The sequence below is a fragment of the Pleurodeles waltl genome, chromosome 6 (genome assembly GCF_031143425.1).
Source record: "Pleurodeles waltl isolate 20211129_DDA chromosome 6, aPleWal1.hap1.20221129, whole genome shotgun sequence".
Classification (NCBI taxonomy): domain Eukaryota; kingdom Metazoa; phylum Chordata; class Amphibia; order Caudata; family Salamandridae; genus Pleurodeles; species Pleurodeles waltl.
This window is the reverse complement of record NC_090445.1, coordinates 222,221,675-222,239,465: the sequence shown is the minus strand read 5'-3', so window position 1 is coordinate 222,239,465 and position 17,791 is coordinate 222,221,675. Positions and strand designations below refer to the sequence as shown.

The 17,791-nt window shown below is 45.7% G+C and overlaps 1 protein-coding gene across 1 annotated transcript in view; it reads right to left on the bottom strand.

The window, feature by feature from the left end:
• HIGD1B (HIG1 hypoxia inducible domain family member 1B) overlaps nt 1–17,791 on the bottom strand; it is a 158,856-nt gene that overhangs the window by 91,748 nt on the left and 49,317 nt on the right. The window contains exon 2 of the mRNA XM_069237935.1: nt 6,369–6,470. Coding sequence (XP_069094036.1) covers nt 6,369–6,470 — 102 coding nt within the window. The remainder of the gene's footprint in view (nt 1–6,368; nt 6,471–17,791) is intronic.

Below are 17,791 nucleotides of genomic sequence, written 5' to 3'. Positions count from 1 at the left end.
TCAATCAACTCCCACATAGAGGCCCTGCATAAGTTGGTGAAGGGGGTGCAGCAGGATGTTGACAAGGGGTGGTGGGATTGGGCTTTTGGATGGCTGCCTAATTTAGGCCAACTGCGTTATATCTTTGGTGTACTCATTATCATAACAGTTATTTTAATTTCATTATGTTGTTGTATTCAGTGTGTGCCTAATCTTCTATCTCAGTTTCGCCCAAGAGCATTGCCATTTCAGCTTATAGGATATACTTAGTTGTAAGTTGGCCAAATGGTCCAAGGGTGGAAATGTATTGCTACATACACTACGTGCATGTGGCAGCACTACGTGCAAGGTAAACAGTGGTGCAGAGTGTGGACCATTGGCCTCTGCTTTCATTGGCCTTCGCTTCCATTTTGGTTCACGACTCCATTTTGTCGAGTCTGGTTCGGTGCGTAAGGCACTGTTCTGTGTTTTTCCACAAGCTTCGGCAAGCTGAAGGGTGGGGTGTTTTTCTGCTCAACTTCGCTCCATCTGCCTGGTACGAAGGGCGCTATTTACATTCCACGAGCTATCAGTTAGAACAACAGGGGGATGCGCCTGTACACAAGGAGGAATGGAAGCTTCACCTTGGAGTCCTCTCCTGGGAACTTGGCCCGTTCTGAGGAGACGTCTCGAAGGGTGAACAAGGTACCGCCGATTGCACAATTTGTAAAGGAGGGGGTCTTTTTCTAGAAAAGACTCCTGGGCGTTAGTAGATACTATAAAAGTTGGGGGCCTGGATGGGCTGGTTTAGGAACTCTCTTCTGGGTTGGACGCAACGCCAGGAGGACTGATTGACCCGAACAGAGGCTCCCTGTGCCAGCTGATTTGGGTTCCCCAGCTTTGTGTACGGCGGAGGGATGCAGACGCTCTTTTCGGTGAAGCTTTTCAATTTATTAAGTGTATTGTGTGTGCGTGCGTAATATGTACTTATTCTTGCAGTCATTTTCATGCTATTGAGCATTGAAGTATATTGTGTGTGCGCGCGTAATATGCACTTATTCTTGCAGTCATTTTCATGCTATTGAGCATTGAGGTATATTGTGTGTGCTTGTATTATATGCACTTACTCTTGCAATTATTCACAGAGTGCTTATATCTTTATCATTATTCTCATGTTATTCTCCTGATGTATATATATATATATATTAGTGTGGTTTGGTTTTGCTAGCTGAGAACTTGCCCCTTAAATAAACTTGATTATTCTACTTACGAAGGTGTTTGAGAGTGATTGCTTTACATTGTGCCTTAAAATATCCTGAAGTGCATAGTTTTGATATTCTGAAGAGTAAAGCAGCACACATGGGAAGCAGGATCAAAACTGATTTGCATATGGTTGGTTCCAAACTAGGGTGGCATGGCGAGCAAAAGAACAATGAAGGTAACCCAGATCTGTGACTGGCGGTGAGTGTCAGAAAAGTTTCAGTACTCCGTCCATCATTTTGATGTGTTGCTACTTTTAGAAAGTAGGCATTTCTTTCTGCTTATAACGCTAGTGCTTTGCAGCCTGACTTTAGTCTACGTCTAGGGCAGAGTGACAGCTACATTTGGTGCATACTTTACAGACAGCCATAACACAGGAGGGGCTGGGTGTGACAGAAGACGCATCTGCATATGTATAGCCATCCTGGGCTGGGGAGAGGGAGGGTCGTTCACATGTTATATGTCAATAAGCTGTGTCCTGCCATCGCACAATAGGCTGATTACCCACTACTGATGTCTGGAGAGAAGGCTGGGTTGAAAGGGAGCTGTGTTTCACTTCAAAGGGTTCCTTTGAAGTCACCCCTGAACAAAGACATTTTGCGTATAGGTACAGGGGCTCTGACTCCATGATTTTAGAGCACTTTTGGACCTGGGACTGAACCTCTGTCAGAAGGACTGCTGAGCTACAAAAGGACTCATCTGGACTGCTTTTATGTTGTTGCCCCGCTACCTGCTGCTGCCTGGTGGCTTAAAAGGCTTACTGGATTGCTTTTCTGTTTGTTGCCCTGCTTCCAGCTGCTTCTGACCTTGGAGGGCCCAGCCCCCACAAGGACTGTCAGGAGGAACTGCCACCTACTCAGCTGTGCTGACCTGCCTGCCCCCTTTGTGCCCCTTTAATGCCTCCCGGGGAACCCAGCGCAGAGAGAGCACTGTTTCCCTGCTCCTTAGATCTCTGAAACCAACACCCGGGTGTGCTCTGTGGTGTTACTTTATGCTGCAATCACAGCACGTGGGAAGCGCTTTGGATCATCGATTCACATGTAGAATCTGGTGAGCACTTTTCGCCGAAGTGCTGAAGGGGAGCGCTCCAACCTTCAAGTTGGATATAGTGTGTCCCTGTTCCCCAGCGTACAATGAACGCTGCCCTTCTACCCCCAAAGGGACCCTGTAATATCAGGATACCATATGGAGAGCGCGCCCCCTACTTTCAGGAATAAGTGCACAATAAGCGGAGTACACCATAAATGCCACTGATCTGGCTGATAATTACTGGGCCGCTGCCCGCTGACACCAGAGAACACAGTCCCCATGCCAGAGCCCACCGGGATCAGAATCAGCAGGTTTGGGTGCCCCCACCCATTCGAGGCTGTGCCAAAGGAACATCGGAGGAAGCAAGACACACCTCTTCGTATACGAAGAAGTATCTCTGCCTTGGATCGTGAGTCTGCAACAGCATCTTCCAGCACCTGATTTACTATTCTCACTCAAACGTAAGCAAAAGCAGGGAAAAAGTTGAGATTTTGGAGGGGTTCAGCTTTACTATTCCCACTCCATTCCAAGGAAAGTGTAAGAGGGGTTACAAATACCATTCCAAATTAATATTAAACATTTATTTACCTGCCGAACAGTATAACATTAAGTGCACGTTCAAAATAAAACATATATACAATAGAAAATGTAAATAATAACATTTGAACAATGCAAAATTAATTCAAAAAACAAAATAAATACATTTTAAATAAGTACACGTACATCACTACTACCCACAAAAATCCAATAACCCCCATAAAATAAAATAAATTGTAAAAAAAACAATAATAACATGAACATATTAATTAATTAAAACATAATAATATTTAAAAAACTATATTAAACACAACTACATTAAGGGAAGCAATATTATATAAAATAATATTTTTAAAAACGATTTTATAATCACAGAAAAACAATATACTTACCTTCTATATTCTGTTTCTCAATATTTTTCTAGTGCCTATATTGTGACACAATATTTAAGTAACACAATATTTTTTATTCAACATTTGTTCCCATCACTGTCATGATTACTTTCTAGTAATCTTCCTTACTGCGACTGTAACTCTAACTCTTCCTCATCCCAGCCCTAGCTACATAAGGTTTGCTCCACGGACAGAATTGACCTATTCTAGCCCTTGAATAATGTTGAAACAAACACTTGTAGCCCCTAACTCTAGCTTCTCACTTTCAGGAATCTACAAATGAGGACCACCTCTAACAAATGTTCTGAAGTCTCAGGCAACCCTCCTACCCCTGAAGTTGAACACAGAAGAAAGGGTGGGTAGCTAGGACTGTGATGAGGAAGACTTGGACTCAGAGTAATGAAAATTACAAGTAAGCTATTCCATTACCTCCTCTTCCATGTTCCTCATCCCAGTCCTAAGTAAAAGAAAAAGCAAAATGACAGCAGTCCAAAAACATACTATCACAGAAGCCCCGTCAGGACTGGCACAGGGGAAAAACATTCAGAAAGTCAGGTTGATATGTGGACTGGAACAATGAAACCAGAAAGTGGAGGAGCCATCAGAACAAGAAGCGTGTACTGAATGCAGGCATAAAAGACCCCCAGGCCAGTTAAAGCCTCTCCTTCAAGGGAACCCAGGAGAAAATATAATACACAAGGACGCAGAAAACAGAAAAGAGGCTAAACTCAGATTAAAAGTAAGGTGACAAGAGCAGGCCAGCAGAAACAGTCCAGGAAAACTATGAGCAAAGAACTAGCATCCTGAATGAACAGTAAACAGAATGGAAGCTTGCAAAAAGCAAAACGTGCAGGTGGGGACAGAATGCCATAAGAAAAGGCAGCAGCAGAACTTAACGACTCGCTTAGCAGCGACCCTTCGTACATTCATACAATTTGAAATCACCTGCTGAAGTTGGGAAAAGCACCCCAGTGCCAACCCACTCACAGATAAGTAAGTACCAGTTTTGGCATTGTAGTGAGAGAGAGTGTGTGCGTGGGTGGCACTGTTTCACAGGCTTGGCTAGTGTGCTTGTCAGGTAAGTTTAGGTCACATTGTTGATGGCTTTATAAGTGGTGCAGATCGTCTTAAAGAAAATCCGAGCAGGAATGAGAGCCAGTGTAGATCTTTTAATGTGGTTGTACTTAATTTGAGCTGGTGGTTGCCGGTGGGGTCACTAGCACTTTTTCTTGTGGCCAGGCACTTATTTTTCCTCTTCAGACCTTTTCAGAGCGCGCAAGAGAGAGAGAGAGAGAAAAATAAACACACAGAAAAAAAGAAGGACTGCAAGACGGTCACAAAGGGAGAAAGCAGGAACCTGCAAGAGTGAGATTAAGGGGAAAGGAGTGCCTCCTAGTGAATTTTGAGGTTGATTCAAGATTAATCACCCTTTGTAATTGGCGTGCTGATATTTAATAGCGCCAGCCAAAGGCTTCTGAGCTGCGCTTGGGCCGTGGAACTCATTCTGTTACAGCTGAAGCACTGGTGGGGCTGATGTGGTTGAATTTTGTAAGCCACTGATGAGCCTGCTGTTGCAGGTTTGATTCCCTTCAGGGGAGTTAGTGTGGTAGTGAGGAGAACCAGTCAGCACGAAGAGGACTAATGCTGGTGTAGGTTTCTGAAGTCATCTTCCAGGAGAAACGGCTTGCAGAGTGAGAGTTGGAATCAAACAGTCTTGGTCTGCCTTGCAATGTGTTGCTTGAAGAAGAGGTTTTTATTGAAGGGGTATCCCAGAGAGGTGGTATAGACTCTGGTGTGGGGGGGGGGAGCATGGGGGTTAAGAAAGGCATGTTCAAAGTGAAGAGCCAGATTTGAATGTAGGGCTGTTTGTCTGCTATTTGCACGGGATGGTGCCGATTGATCAGGTGGGATGTGAACTATTAAAAATACTGTCTATAATTTCCAGGCATGTTTTCAGGGTGTTGATCAGAGCTGGAAGGCCGCAGAAAGGTCAGCAGGACCTTTTCTTGTTGAGAAAGAAGGCATTGTCAACTACTTGAAGTGTGACTGTTTCAGTGCTATAGAGTGGTCTGAAGCCTGACTGGCAGTCCTAAAGAAAGTTAGTCTTGCAGATGCGTTCTTATGGCTGAGTAGCAACTGCTTTCTTAATGATTTTTTGTATTAAAGATAGGTGGGTAATAGGTCGGAAGCTGGTGAGGTTGCCTGAGCCCAGAGATGGTTTCTTTAGGGGAAGCATCTGACCTGTCTTACGGGCATTTAACATTTTCCTTGGCTATGCAGGCATTGGCAATGTGAAGATGGGGTGTGAGGGCCTCTGCTTGGAACAATATGTAGGAAGGGTTGCATAGGAGGTTGCATTGGGAAAGTTCAGGATATCGGATAGATCCATGTGAGAGGTTGGATTGGAGGAGGTCCATTTATTGCTGAGGCAATGGGGGATGGCTGGAAGTAAGGGGACATGGAGTTGGTAATGATATTGGATTAGATTTTGTTGGTCTCTCCAGTGAATAAGAGGTTGATGGTTTCGCATTTGTCATCTGAAACAAGCGGTTCTTGAGGAGGGTTGGTGGAGTGCTTCACAGCCTTGAAGAGGGATTTGTGTTGTGTGTTGTTGTTTTCCTCACTGAACATGGTCTTGTATTAAGAGGCTTTAAACATGCTTATCGGGGTTCAGCGAATATTGTTTTGGGTGATAGTAAGAACATTCTATCTGTTGAAAGTGGCAAACTTAACTTAGGGCTAGGATGTGAAAGGTGGATGAGGAGTTGATGTGAGATAGTGTATGACAGCAAAACAAAGAGCATATGAGAGCAACAGAGTTAGAGTGAGCAAGTTAGATAAATTTGTGCAAAAGAAAGTAAGACTTTGCATAACACACCTCATTGGACACACTACCTGTGCAGAGAAAACCTTATATCCTGAGGTGTTATTGCTTTCAACGAAATATGTACATGCACTGCCTGAATGTGCTGCCTTTTTGCTAGATCCACGTTTTAGAAATACCATATGCATGTTTACATGCATTATAATAAAAATACCATCTTCATAAACAATTGGCAAATACAGTGTCTTTGTATTAGTTTAGGACAGTAAGGTTTGGTAAATTGTGGGACTTCCAAAACACCAGACACTGCATGAGGGATGTGTCCTGCTGTTTCTTTGCATGTGCTCATGCTGTTTACTGCTACTCACCCACTGGCACCAGTGGAGATGCCCTCATCTTTCGCTGCAGTTTGTCAGATACGCTGTCTTCACTCTCTGGTGTCCATGAAGATTTACTTGTCGACATATCACCTAAACATGAAACACTATTAACGTTAGATATATCTGGATTTACACACACGCATTTTGCTTGTAAGATTGGATTCTGATCTTATAACAACTACTGAACTCTGGTCACACAACCAAACCCTTACAATCAAATTCTGATCTTATCACATGGGGAAACAAAATTTGACTCTAACACCAATGATTGTAGAATGATGCAACACCATTGTACACTGATCTCAGACTAGAAGCTCACTTCAGTCTGAAACCAGGAACTAGATCTGATTTCACACCAAGACCCACTCGCCATAACAGTTAGAACCCTCTCCCAGTCCCCTCCCTAGGAATGGATCATGATCTCATTTGTAGGACTGGTTCTGGTGTATTGTATTGTATTGTATTGTAGCATCTATTGAGCACTTACTAGATGGGTGCCAGATAGCTTGACTGGGCAGAGTGCGTAGTTGTGTATTGTTGTGAGTCTATGGGGAAGCATTTAGGTACCATAAGTGAACGACCAGAGAGGTTCTCTTATCTTGTCCTGGTACTTAGTTCTTAATAGTGTGGTGGTGAGTAGAAATGTGAAATAGAGTATGTGTCGTTTACATTGACTTGACCCCTCCAGGCACTTGTAAAACAACCTGGTTATACACGCTACCTCCGATCTTACACCTGCCAGTGAAATCCAGCCTCACTTAAATCAAATGTCTTCAGAGTTATAGCAGAATTCCGATCTCATAAAGCTGCTGAATCACAGATTTGCATTAAGGAATGGGCCACAATCCCACACTTACAACTAAACTTCAGTCTCACAATTGTTGTACACTTCAAACTTGGATCCAAAGTCACACTTACACCAGGGTTTTAGTAAAACAGAAATTATCCCAGCCATTGCGTGTGTGGGGAGAAGAGGGCAAGAAGAGAAGACCAAGATGTCCCAAGTCTGGCTCACCACACAGAGCACAGTTACTTCAAGAATACATGCCTACATAGTACCCATTTTGCGGTAGCCAAGTTGGCCCATGACATGTGTGGCCATCAGTTAGCCTGGCTTATAATCCAACACTGTTGAGCATGCGTTGTAGTTCTGAAAGCAAAATCACAAGTCCTCAAAGCCAGTTTTCTGTTGACAAGGGAAAAAGTAATGACTGGCTGAGTGTAGTGTGACACAGACATGATGCATTTCGCAGCTTTTGAATCATATGGTAAACTGAATTGTTTTATACACATTGAAACACAGACATAAATTAAAGTACTTGCTTTGTCATTCTTGCTTGCTTGCTTCTTATCTTGCCTTTCTTTTTTTATGTGTGTCGCTTTCCTGGAGCATAGGCTCTTTACAATCCTTTTGATTGGCTGACTTGTATCCTCCCATTGCACACATTTAGGGAACTACTTTCTTCTTTTTCATTCAACACTCCATGATAGTGCATGTATTTTCTAGCTCTCTCCCACATGTGCTCTGCCCGCCTCAAAAATCTGCCCATTGTGCTGTGTTGCTCCACACCCCTCTCAGCTTGTCTGTAAAGGCACAGCAAACAGGATATTTTTGCTGAAGGATCATTTTTGTTTTATTGCCTGCATTCCACATATTGAAAGCATAAGATATGGTGCACAAAGGCTTTTAAAGTGCTGGGGTAAGGGCCAGAAGAGCCATCTAATGTACACACTTAGCTGGCGTCTGGGGCAGAAGGTATACTTAGCTTGATTCTTATTATAGAGGCCTGTAAATCTGCTCGATGGGCCACAACAGAAGACCAAATGGCTGACTCCTGTGGAAAGTAAATTAGGCCATGGCAAGTGTTTCCCTTTACATTCTGTCACTTTCTTAATCTTTCTAAGTTGTGTTCACATTTTCCTGAGTGAAATGTATTTCCAAAATAAACCATGCCATTTATAAAGATTAAAAACATTGAATGCAATGCACAGTATTGACGTAACATAAGTTATGTCTTTGCTTTTCCGCCAGTATTTTGATTTTCTTTCTATTTTACATTTTTAAACAATATTTTATAAACAACCCTTAGAAAAGCCAACAGCTTTCTACTTACATTATAAGTATGCAATCTGTTGGAGTTGTCAGTGCTTGTTTCTCTCTCTTATTGTAAATCAGCTGAACAGGGCTGATAGAAGTGGCCATTTAAAACTAAATGTGGGCACACAATTCCATATCCTAAATATGCCACTCACACCTGGCAATTGTCACTATCTGAAGTTTAATCATGTGCAGAGATACCTGAAAGTGCCCACGTGCCCTTTGGATATGCATAGGAAAGTCCAGGCCACAGGTCACATTTACACTGTGCAGGCAAAGATACTGAAAGGGCAGATGTTATGATAAATGTGTTATGATGTATTACATTCTAGATTGTAAGGTGTTGTGTGTTCCAACAATGTCAGTTTCCCCTGGCGTCTTGAAGGGGACTGATGCCAGGTTGTGTTCTCCAATAAATCTAATGAAAAAGGAATCTGGAGTGAGTAATCTTTGGGAAAGTACTCTTGTAAAATTTTTGTCGACGACTAGATATCGGCTAGACGGAACAGAAGGAACTGAACGAAAAGAAATAACCTGGGTGGTCCCAGAAATCTACGGGGGTGAAGGAAATGTATGTATCCGTTTTGGTGTGGTGTGGCGTACTCGGTACCTGGACCACATTTGTAATTTCAAGGTACGATTTGTTTAAATTTATTGTTGATTCACCATGCAACAAATCCGCAAGGCATCTTAGCGTTCAGAGGAGGACTTGCCAGGTGGCTGTTACGTTCCAGCTAGCGCACAGCTGTAACACGCTATGATGTCGCGTGGCTGTGATTATTCAGGGAGCCAAAAAACACGCAGCAATGACCCCCATAGAGTCGCGTGACTGGGAGCCAGAGTAAAGTGTGCTCAAAGGAGGTCAGTGTGCACACGTAAGCACGTCACACAGCGGAAGCCAACTCCATCGAAACTAGATCAGTGGTAGTGGTGTATGCGGCACTCATCTTACTCATGTGCTCGTCTTGCGGTTGCAGGAGAGCACAGCTCATAAATCACAGTGACCTGCACCCCTAAAGAATAGTGTGTGCTGGTTGGGTTTTAAATGTATGCGCAGTGCAAGCACCAGTAACTTTTCATCTGTTACAAAAGAAGGATGTCTCGCCCAACTGCAAAATTTAGAGTATGCGGATGTGAGGTAGAGCTTATGGTTGATTCCGGATCAATGTATACCTTGATTCCAGAAAAGTTATTCAAGGCACCTTGGAAGAATATAAGCTGCCAAAAGACATTATTCCAGTGCTTAATTTGTACTTGTTGTTTCCAGTGCTGAGCACCGGCACTTATTTCTGAGGGCCGGCGCTTATTCTCCTGCCTCAAGCATTTGCGGCGAGCAAAAGACACATATGGGAAAGACGGAGGAAGAGAAAGAAAGACAAGTGTGACAATGGGAGAGAGCAGAAAGCTGCTAGAGTGAGCTGAAGGGGCAGGGAGTGGCCTTAATTGGATTGAAGAGGCCAGAGATGGCTTCAGGATTACGCTGTCTCAGTATTCCATTCCCACATTTAATTGCAGCAGCAGCGTGTTTAAGAGGACGGCTTAGGGCACTGGCACATTTTTATTTACAAATTAAGCACTGCATTATTCCGGGGGGAAACCAAAGAGAATCCATTGATATAGTAGGATACATGAGAGGGTGCATACAATATGGGATGAGGTGCACAGAACGCAAGGTTTATGTATCAGCAAATGGTCCTCCAATATTGGGATGGATGCACCAAGTTGATTTAAATATTATAATAAATCTTAAGGCACCCAACCAAGTAATGGTGGTGGAGGAAATTCAACTGGAAGATGTATTGGACAGTGAAAAGAATGTTTTTGAGAAAAGGCTGGAATGTTTGATAGGTTATGTCCATAAAGTTAGATTGAGGGAGGACGCCGTTCCCGTACAACATAAACTGAGGAGGGTATCATTATTAGTGAGGGATGGTGTGAAAGAACTGTTGCATGAAATGTTAAAGTAGGGAATCATAGAACCTGTGGAGGTATCTCCCTGGTTGTCATGACACAGAAATCAGACGGTTGCCTGAGATTCTGTGTGGACTTATGGTCTTTATCTCAGAATATTGTAATTGATAGTTTTCCCCTCCCCAAAATGAGTTATTGTCATTGGTAAGGGACGGTAGGTTTTTCTCAAAAATAGATTTGAGGAGTGCCTATCATCAAATAAGATTACACGAAGAGTCCAAACCATTAATCGGGTTCATAACACCAGATGATACATTCCAGTTCACTCGCATGCCATTTGGCTTAGTGTCGGCGGCGAGTGTTTCTCAACAAATGATGACACAAATGTTTGAGGGAATAAAACATGTAATTTATTTCCAGGACACCATATTGGTCATGGGGGAATCAGTAGAGGAACACAACATCGTTCTGAGAATGGTGCAAAACAATTGGAGGAGTTTGGGTTATCGTTGAATCGTGAGAAATGTGTATTGGTATCCGAACAAACAGAATATTTGCGATACACTATATTGAATGGAGCAATCAAGCCCAAACAATGTTTGTTGGATGCAATGAGTAAGGCAACTGTTCTAGAGGATAGAGCAGGGCAGCTCCGCCGCTATGGTGGAGTAGTGTCTCCAACCCCCCTGCTAGCAGCAGCAGCTACAAAACATTTACAACCAAAACATAATAAACTATGGTCAGCCCTTGCTGTGGGGGCCCTGTGACAGCTGCTGGTGGTGGCCGTGTTTGCCTCACAACTTCTGCTGGCGTAGAGTGCTTCTTCTCCTCCTAGTCATGGGTTGGGGATCCCTTACCCTTCCTGGCACGGGTGGATGGGCTCTTCCCCTCTCTGCCTGCTGGTGCAAACTCATTCCCCTTCTTCCCAGCTGGTGCAGGCTCCTTCTTCCCAGCTGGTGCAGAATCCTGCCCCTTCTTCACAGCAGGTGCACGCTCCTTCCCCTTCTTCCCAGCTGGTGCAGGCTCCTTCCCCTTCTTCCCAGCAGGTGCAGACTCCTTCCCCTTCTTCCCAGCTGGTGCAGACTCCTTCCCCTTCTTCCCAGCTGGTGTAGGCTCCTTCCCCTGCCTCACAGCTGGTGCCGGACTCTTCCCTTTCATTCCAGTTTGTGCTGCCTCCTTCCCCTTCAGTGTTGTTGTTCTGGTATCCCTACTGTAAAGAAATGGCTCCCTGTTGCAGTTACCCCCCACTTTTTGCCTGATACTGATGCTGACTTGACTGAGAAGTGTGCTGGGACCCTGCTAACCAGGCCCCAGCACCAGTGTTCTTTCACCTAAAATGTACTTTTGATTCCACAATTGGCACACCCTGGCATCCAGGTAAGTCCCTTGTAACTGGTACCCCTGGTACCAAGGGCCCTGATGCCAGGGAAGGTCTCTAAGGGCTGCAGCATATCTTATGCCACCCTGGGGACCCCTCACTCAGCACAGACACACTGCTTGCCAGCTTGTGTGTGCTGATGAGAACAAAACGAGTAAGTCGACATGGCACTCCCCTCAGGGTGCCATGCCAACCTCACACTGCCTATGCAGTATAGATAAGTCACCCCTCTAGTAGGCCTTACAGCCCTAAGGCAGGGTGCACTATACCATAGGTGAGGGCACCAGTGCATGAGCACTATGCCCCTACAGTGTCTAAGCAAAACCTTAGACATTGTAAGTGCAGGGTAGCCATAAGAGTATATGGTCTGGGAGTCTGTCAAAAACGAACTCCACAGCTCCATAATGGCTACACTGAATACTGGGAAGTTTAGTATCAAACTTTTCAGAATAATAAACCCACACTGTAAGGAAATGCCTCCTTGGCATGGTTACCCCCTGACTTTTTGCCTTTGATGATGCTATGTTTTGAATTGAAAGTGTGCTGAGGCCTGCTAACCAGGCCCCAGCACCAGTGTTCTTTCCCTAACCTGTACTTTTGATTCCACAATTGGCACACCCTGGCATCCAGATAAGTCCCTTGTAAGTGGTACCCCTGGTACCAAGGACCCTGATGCCAAGGAAGGTCTCTAAGGGCTGCAGCATATCTTATGCCACCCTGGAGACCCCTCACTCAGCACAGACACACTGCTTGCCAGCTTGTGTGTGCTGGTGAGAACAAAACGAGTAAGTCGACATGGCACTCCCCTCAGGGTGCCATGCCAGCCTCTCACTGCCTATGCAGGTATAGATAAGTCACCCCTCTAGTAGGCCTTACAGCCCTAAGGCAGGGTGCACTATACCATAGGTGAGGGCACCAGTGCATGAGCACTGTGCCCCTACAGTGTCTAAGCAATACCTTAGACATTGTAAGTGCAGGGTAGCCATAAGAGTATATGGTCTGGGAGTCTGTTTTACACGAACTCCACAGCCCCATAATGGCTACACTGAAAACTGGGAAGTTTGGTATCAAACTTCTCAGCACAATAAATGCACACTGATGGCAGTGTACATTTTATTGTAAAATACACCCCAGAGGGCACCTTAGAGGTGTTCCTTGAAACCTTAACCGACTATCTGTGTAGGCTGACTAGTTCCAGCAGCCTGCCACAACCGAGACATGTTGCTGGCCCCATGGGGAGAGTGCCTTTGTCACTCTGAGGCCAGTAACAAAGCCTGCACTGGGTGGAGATGCTAACACCTCCCCCAGGCAGGAGCTGTCACACCTGGCGGTGAGCCTCAAAGGCTCACCCCTTTGTGCCAGCACCGCAGGACACTCCAGCTAGTGGAGTTGCCCGCCCCCTCCGGCCCCGGCCCCCACTTTTGGCGGCAAGGCCGGAGAAAATAATGAGAAAAACAAGGAGGAGTCACTGGCCAGTCAGGACAGCCCCTAAGGTGTCCTGAGCTGAAGTGACTCCAACTTTTAGAAATCCTCCATCTTGCAGATGGAGGATTCCCCAATAGGATTAGGGATGTGACCCCCTCCCCTTGGGAGGAGGCACAAAGAGGGTGTACCCACCCTCAGGGCTAGTAGCCATTGGCTACTAACCCCCCAGACCTAAACACGCCCTTAAATTTAGTATTTAAGGGCTTCCCTGAACCTAAGAATTTTGATTCCTGCAACTTACCGAAGAAGAAGACTGCTGAGCTGAAAACCCCTGCAGAAGAAGAAAGAAGACACCAACTGCTTTGGCCCCAGTCCTACCGGCCTGTCTCCTGCCTTCTAAAGAACCCTGCTCCAGCGACGCTTTCTCCAGGACCAGCGACCTCTGAATCCTCAGAGGACTGCCCTACTTCCAAGAGACCAAGAAACTCCCGAGGACAGCGGCACTGCTCCAAAAGAACTGCAACTTTGTTTCAAGGAGCAGCTTTAAAGACCCCTGCAACTCCCCGCAAGAAGCGTGAGACTTGCAACACTGCACCCGGCGACCCCGACTCGACTGGTGGAGAAACAACGCTTCAGGGAGGACCCTCCGGCAACTCTACGACTGTGAGTAACCAAAGTTGTCCCCCCTGAGCCCCCACAGCGACGCCTGCAGAGGGAATCCCCAGGCTCCCCCTGACCGCGACTGTCTGAACTCCATTTCCCGACGGCTGGAAAAGACCCTGCACCCGCAGCCCCCAGCCCCTAAAGAAACGGAACTTCTGTGCAGGAGTGACCCCCAGGAGGCCCTCTCCCTTGCCCAGTGGTGGCTACCCCGAGGAGCCCCCTCCTTGCCTGCCTGCATCGCTGAAGAGACCCCTTGGTCTCCCATTGAAAACTAAAGGAAACCCAACGCTTGTTTGCACACTGCACCCGGCCGCCCCCACGCTGCTGAGGGTGTACTTTCTGTGTGGACTTGTGTCCCCCCCGGTGCCCTACAAAACCCCCCTGGTCTGCCCTCCGAAGACGCAGGTACTTACCTGCTGGCAGACCGGAACCGGGGCACCCCCTTCTCTCCATTATAGCCTATGTGTTTTGGGCACCTCTTTGACCTTTGCACCTGACCGGCCCTGAGCTGCTGGTGTGATAACTTTGGGGTTGCTCTGAACCCCCAACGGTGGGCTACCTTGGACCAAAAACTGAAACCTGTAAGTGACTTACTTATCTGTGAAAACTAACAAAAACTTACCTCCCCCAGGAACTGTGAAAATTGCACTGTGTCCACTTTTAAAACAGCTTATTGTGTTTTATGTAAAAAGTATACATGCTAATGTAATGATTTAAAGTTCCTGAAGTACTTACCTGCAATACCTTTCAAATGAGATATTACATGTAGAATTTGAACCTGTGGTTCTTAAAATAAACTAAGAAAAGATATTTTTCTATAACAAAACCTATTGGCTGGATTTGTCTCTGAGTGTGTGTTCCTCATTTATTGCCTGTGTGTATGTACAACAAATGCTTAACACTACTCCTTTGATAAGCCTACTGCTCGACCACACTACCACAAAATAGAGCATTAGTATTATCTCTTTTTGCCACTATCTTACCTCTAAGGGGAACCCTTGGACTCTGTGCATGCTATTCCTTACTTTGAAATAGCACATACAGAGCCAACTTCCTACATTGGTGGCAGCGGTGGGATACAAGACTTTGCATTTGCTGGACTACTCAGCCAATACCTGATCACACGACAAATTCCAAAAATTGTCATTAGAAATTGATTTTTGCAATTTGAACTATTTTTCAAAATTCTTAAAAGACCTGCTAGGGCCTTGTGTTAGATCCTGTTTAGTATTTCTTTTAGAGTTTAAAAGTTTGGTAAAAGTTTGAATTAGATCCTAGAACTAGTTTTAGTTTCTTAAAAAGTATTCCAACTTTTAGAAGCATAATGTCTAGTGCAGAGATGAATGTGGTGGAACTCGACACCACACCTTACCTCCATCTTAAGATGAGGAAGCTAAGGTCACTCTGTAAAATAAAGAAAATAGTAATGGGCCCCAGACCTTCCAAACTACAGCTCCAGGAGCTGTTGGCAGAGCTTGAAAAGGCCAACCCCTCTGAGGATGGCAACTCAGAGGATGATGATAGTGACTTGGAGGGTGATTCCCCCCTACCAGTCCTATCTAGGGAGGACAGGGCCTCTCAAGCCCTGACTCCACAAATAATAGTCAGAGATGCTGGTTCCCTCACAGGAGGGACCAACAACTCTGAAATCACTGAGGATAACTCCAGTGAAGAGGACATCCAGTTAGCCAGGATGGCCAAAAGATTGGCTTTGGAAAGACAGATCCTAGCCATAGAAAGGGAAAGACAAGAGATGGGCCCAGGACCCATCAATGGTGGCAGCAACATAAATAGGGTCAGAGATTCTCCTGACATGTTGAAAATCCCTAAAGGGATTGTAACTAAATATGAAGATGGTGATGACATCACCAAATGGTTCACAGCTTTTGAGAGGGCTTGTGTAACCAGAAAAGTGAACAAATCTCACTGGGGTGCTCTCCTTTGGGAAATGTTCACAGGAAAGTGTAGGGATAGACTCCTCACACTCTCTGGAAAAGATGCAGAATCTTATGACCTCATGAAGGGTACCCTGATTGAGGGCTTTGGATTCTCCACTGAGGAGTATAGGATTAGATTCAGGGGGGCTCAAAAATCCTCGAGCCAGACCTGGGTTGACTTTGTAGACTACTCAGTAAAAACACTAGATGGTTGGATTCAAGGCAGTGGTGTAAGTAATTATGATGGGCTGTACAATTTATTTGTGAAAGAACACCTGTTAAGTAATTGTTTCAATGACAAACTGCATCAGCATCTGCTAGACCTAGGACCAATTTCTCCCCAAGAATTGGGAAAGAAGGCGGACCATTGGGTCAAGACTAGTGTGTCCAAAACTTCCACAGGGGGTGACCAAAAGAAAGGGGTCACAAAACCTCCCCAGGGGAAGGGTGGTGAGACAGCCAAAACCAAAAATAGTAAAGAGTCTTCTACAGGCCCCCAAAAACCTGCACAGGAGGGTGGGCCCAGAGCCTCTTCACAAAACAATTATGGGTACAAGGGTAAAAACTTTGATCCCAAAAAGGCCTGGTGTCGTAACTGTAGTCAGTCTGGACACCAAACTGGAGACAAGGCCTGTCCCAAGAAAGATACCACTTCTAACTCCACTCCAGCTAAAACTGGAATGGCCAGTCTCCAAGTGGGATCAACAGTGTGCCCAGAGCAAATCAGGTGTCACACTGAAGCTACATTAGTCTCTGAGGGTGGGGTGGATTTAGCCACACTGGCTGCCTGGCCCCCTAACATGCAAAAATACAGGCAGCAGCTCTTAATTAATGGGACAAGTGTAGAGGGCCTGAGGGATACAGGTGCCAGTGTCACTATGGTGACAGAGAAACTGGTTTCCCCTGGCCAATACCTGGCTGGACAAACTTATCCAGTCACCAACGCTGACAATCAGACTAAAGTACATCCCATGGCTATGGTAACTTTAGAGTGGGGAGGGGTCAATGGCCTGAAACAGGTGGTGGTCTCCTCAAATATCCCAGTAGACTGTTTGCTTGGAAATGACCTGGAGTCCTCAGCATGGGCTGAGGTGGAACTGAAAACCCATGCAGCCATGCTGGGTATCCCTGAACTGGTGTGTGTCAAGACAAGGGCACAGTGCAAGGCTCAGGGTGAAAAAGTAGAGCTGGAGTCTGGAAGAAAGGCCCAGCCTACCAAGAGGAAAGGAAAGTCAGCTGGGAAACCAGCTGCAACACAGCAAGACAAAGAGAACCTCTCTTCTCAGGAAGAAGTTCTGCCCTCTGAGGGAACTGAGCCTATGGAGCTGGAACCTTATCAGGTTGAGCTCTTAGGCCCAGGGGGACCCTCAAGGGAAGAGCTGTGTAAGGGACAAGAAACCTGTCCCTCTCTTGAAGGCCTTAGGCAGCAAGCTGCTGAAGAGTCCAATGGAAAGAAAAATGGAACACATAGGGTCTATTGGGAAGATGGACTCCTGTACACTGAGGCAAGAGATCCCAAACCTGGTGCCACTAGGAGAGTGGTAGTGCCTCAGGGTTTCAGAGAGTTTATTCTGACCTTAGCCCATGATATTCCCCTTGCTGGGCATTAGGGACAAACCAAGACGTGGGAGAGATTAGTCAACCACTTCTACTGGCCCAACATGTCCCAGAAGGTTAAGGAGTTTTGCCTCTCCTGCCCCACCTGTCAAGCCAGTGGTAAGACAGGTAGGCATCCAAAGGCCCCCCTCATTCCACTTCCAGTGGTGGGGGTCCCCTTTGAAAGAGTGGGTGTGGACATAGTTGGTCCACTAGAACCTCCCACAGCCTCAGGAAATATGTACATCCTAGTAGTAGTGGATCATGCTACTAGGTATCCTGAAGCTATTCCCCTTAGGTCGACTACTGCCCCTGCAGTAGCGAAGGCCCTCATTGGTATCTTTACCAGAGTGGGTTTCCCTAAGGAGGTGGTGTCTGACAGAGGTACCAACTTCATGTCAGC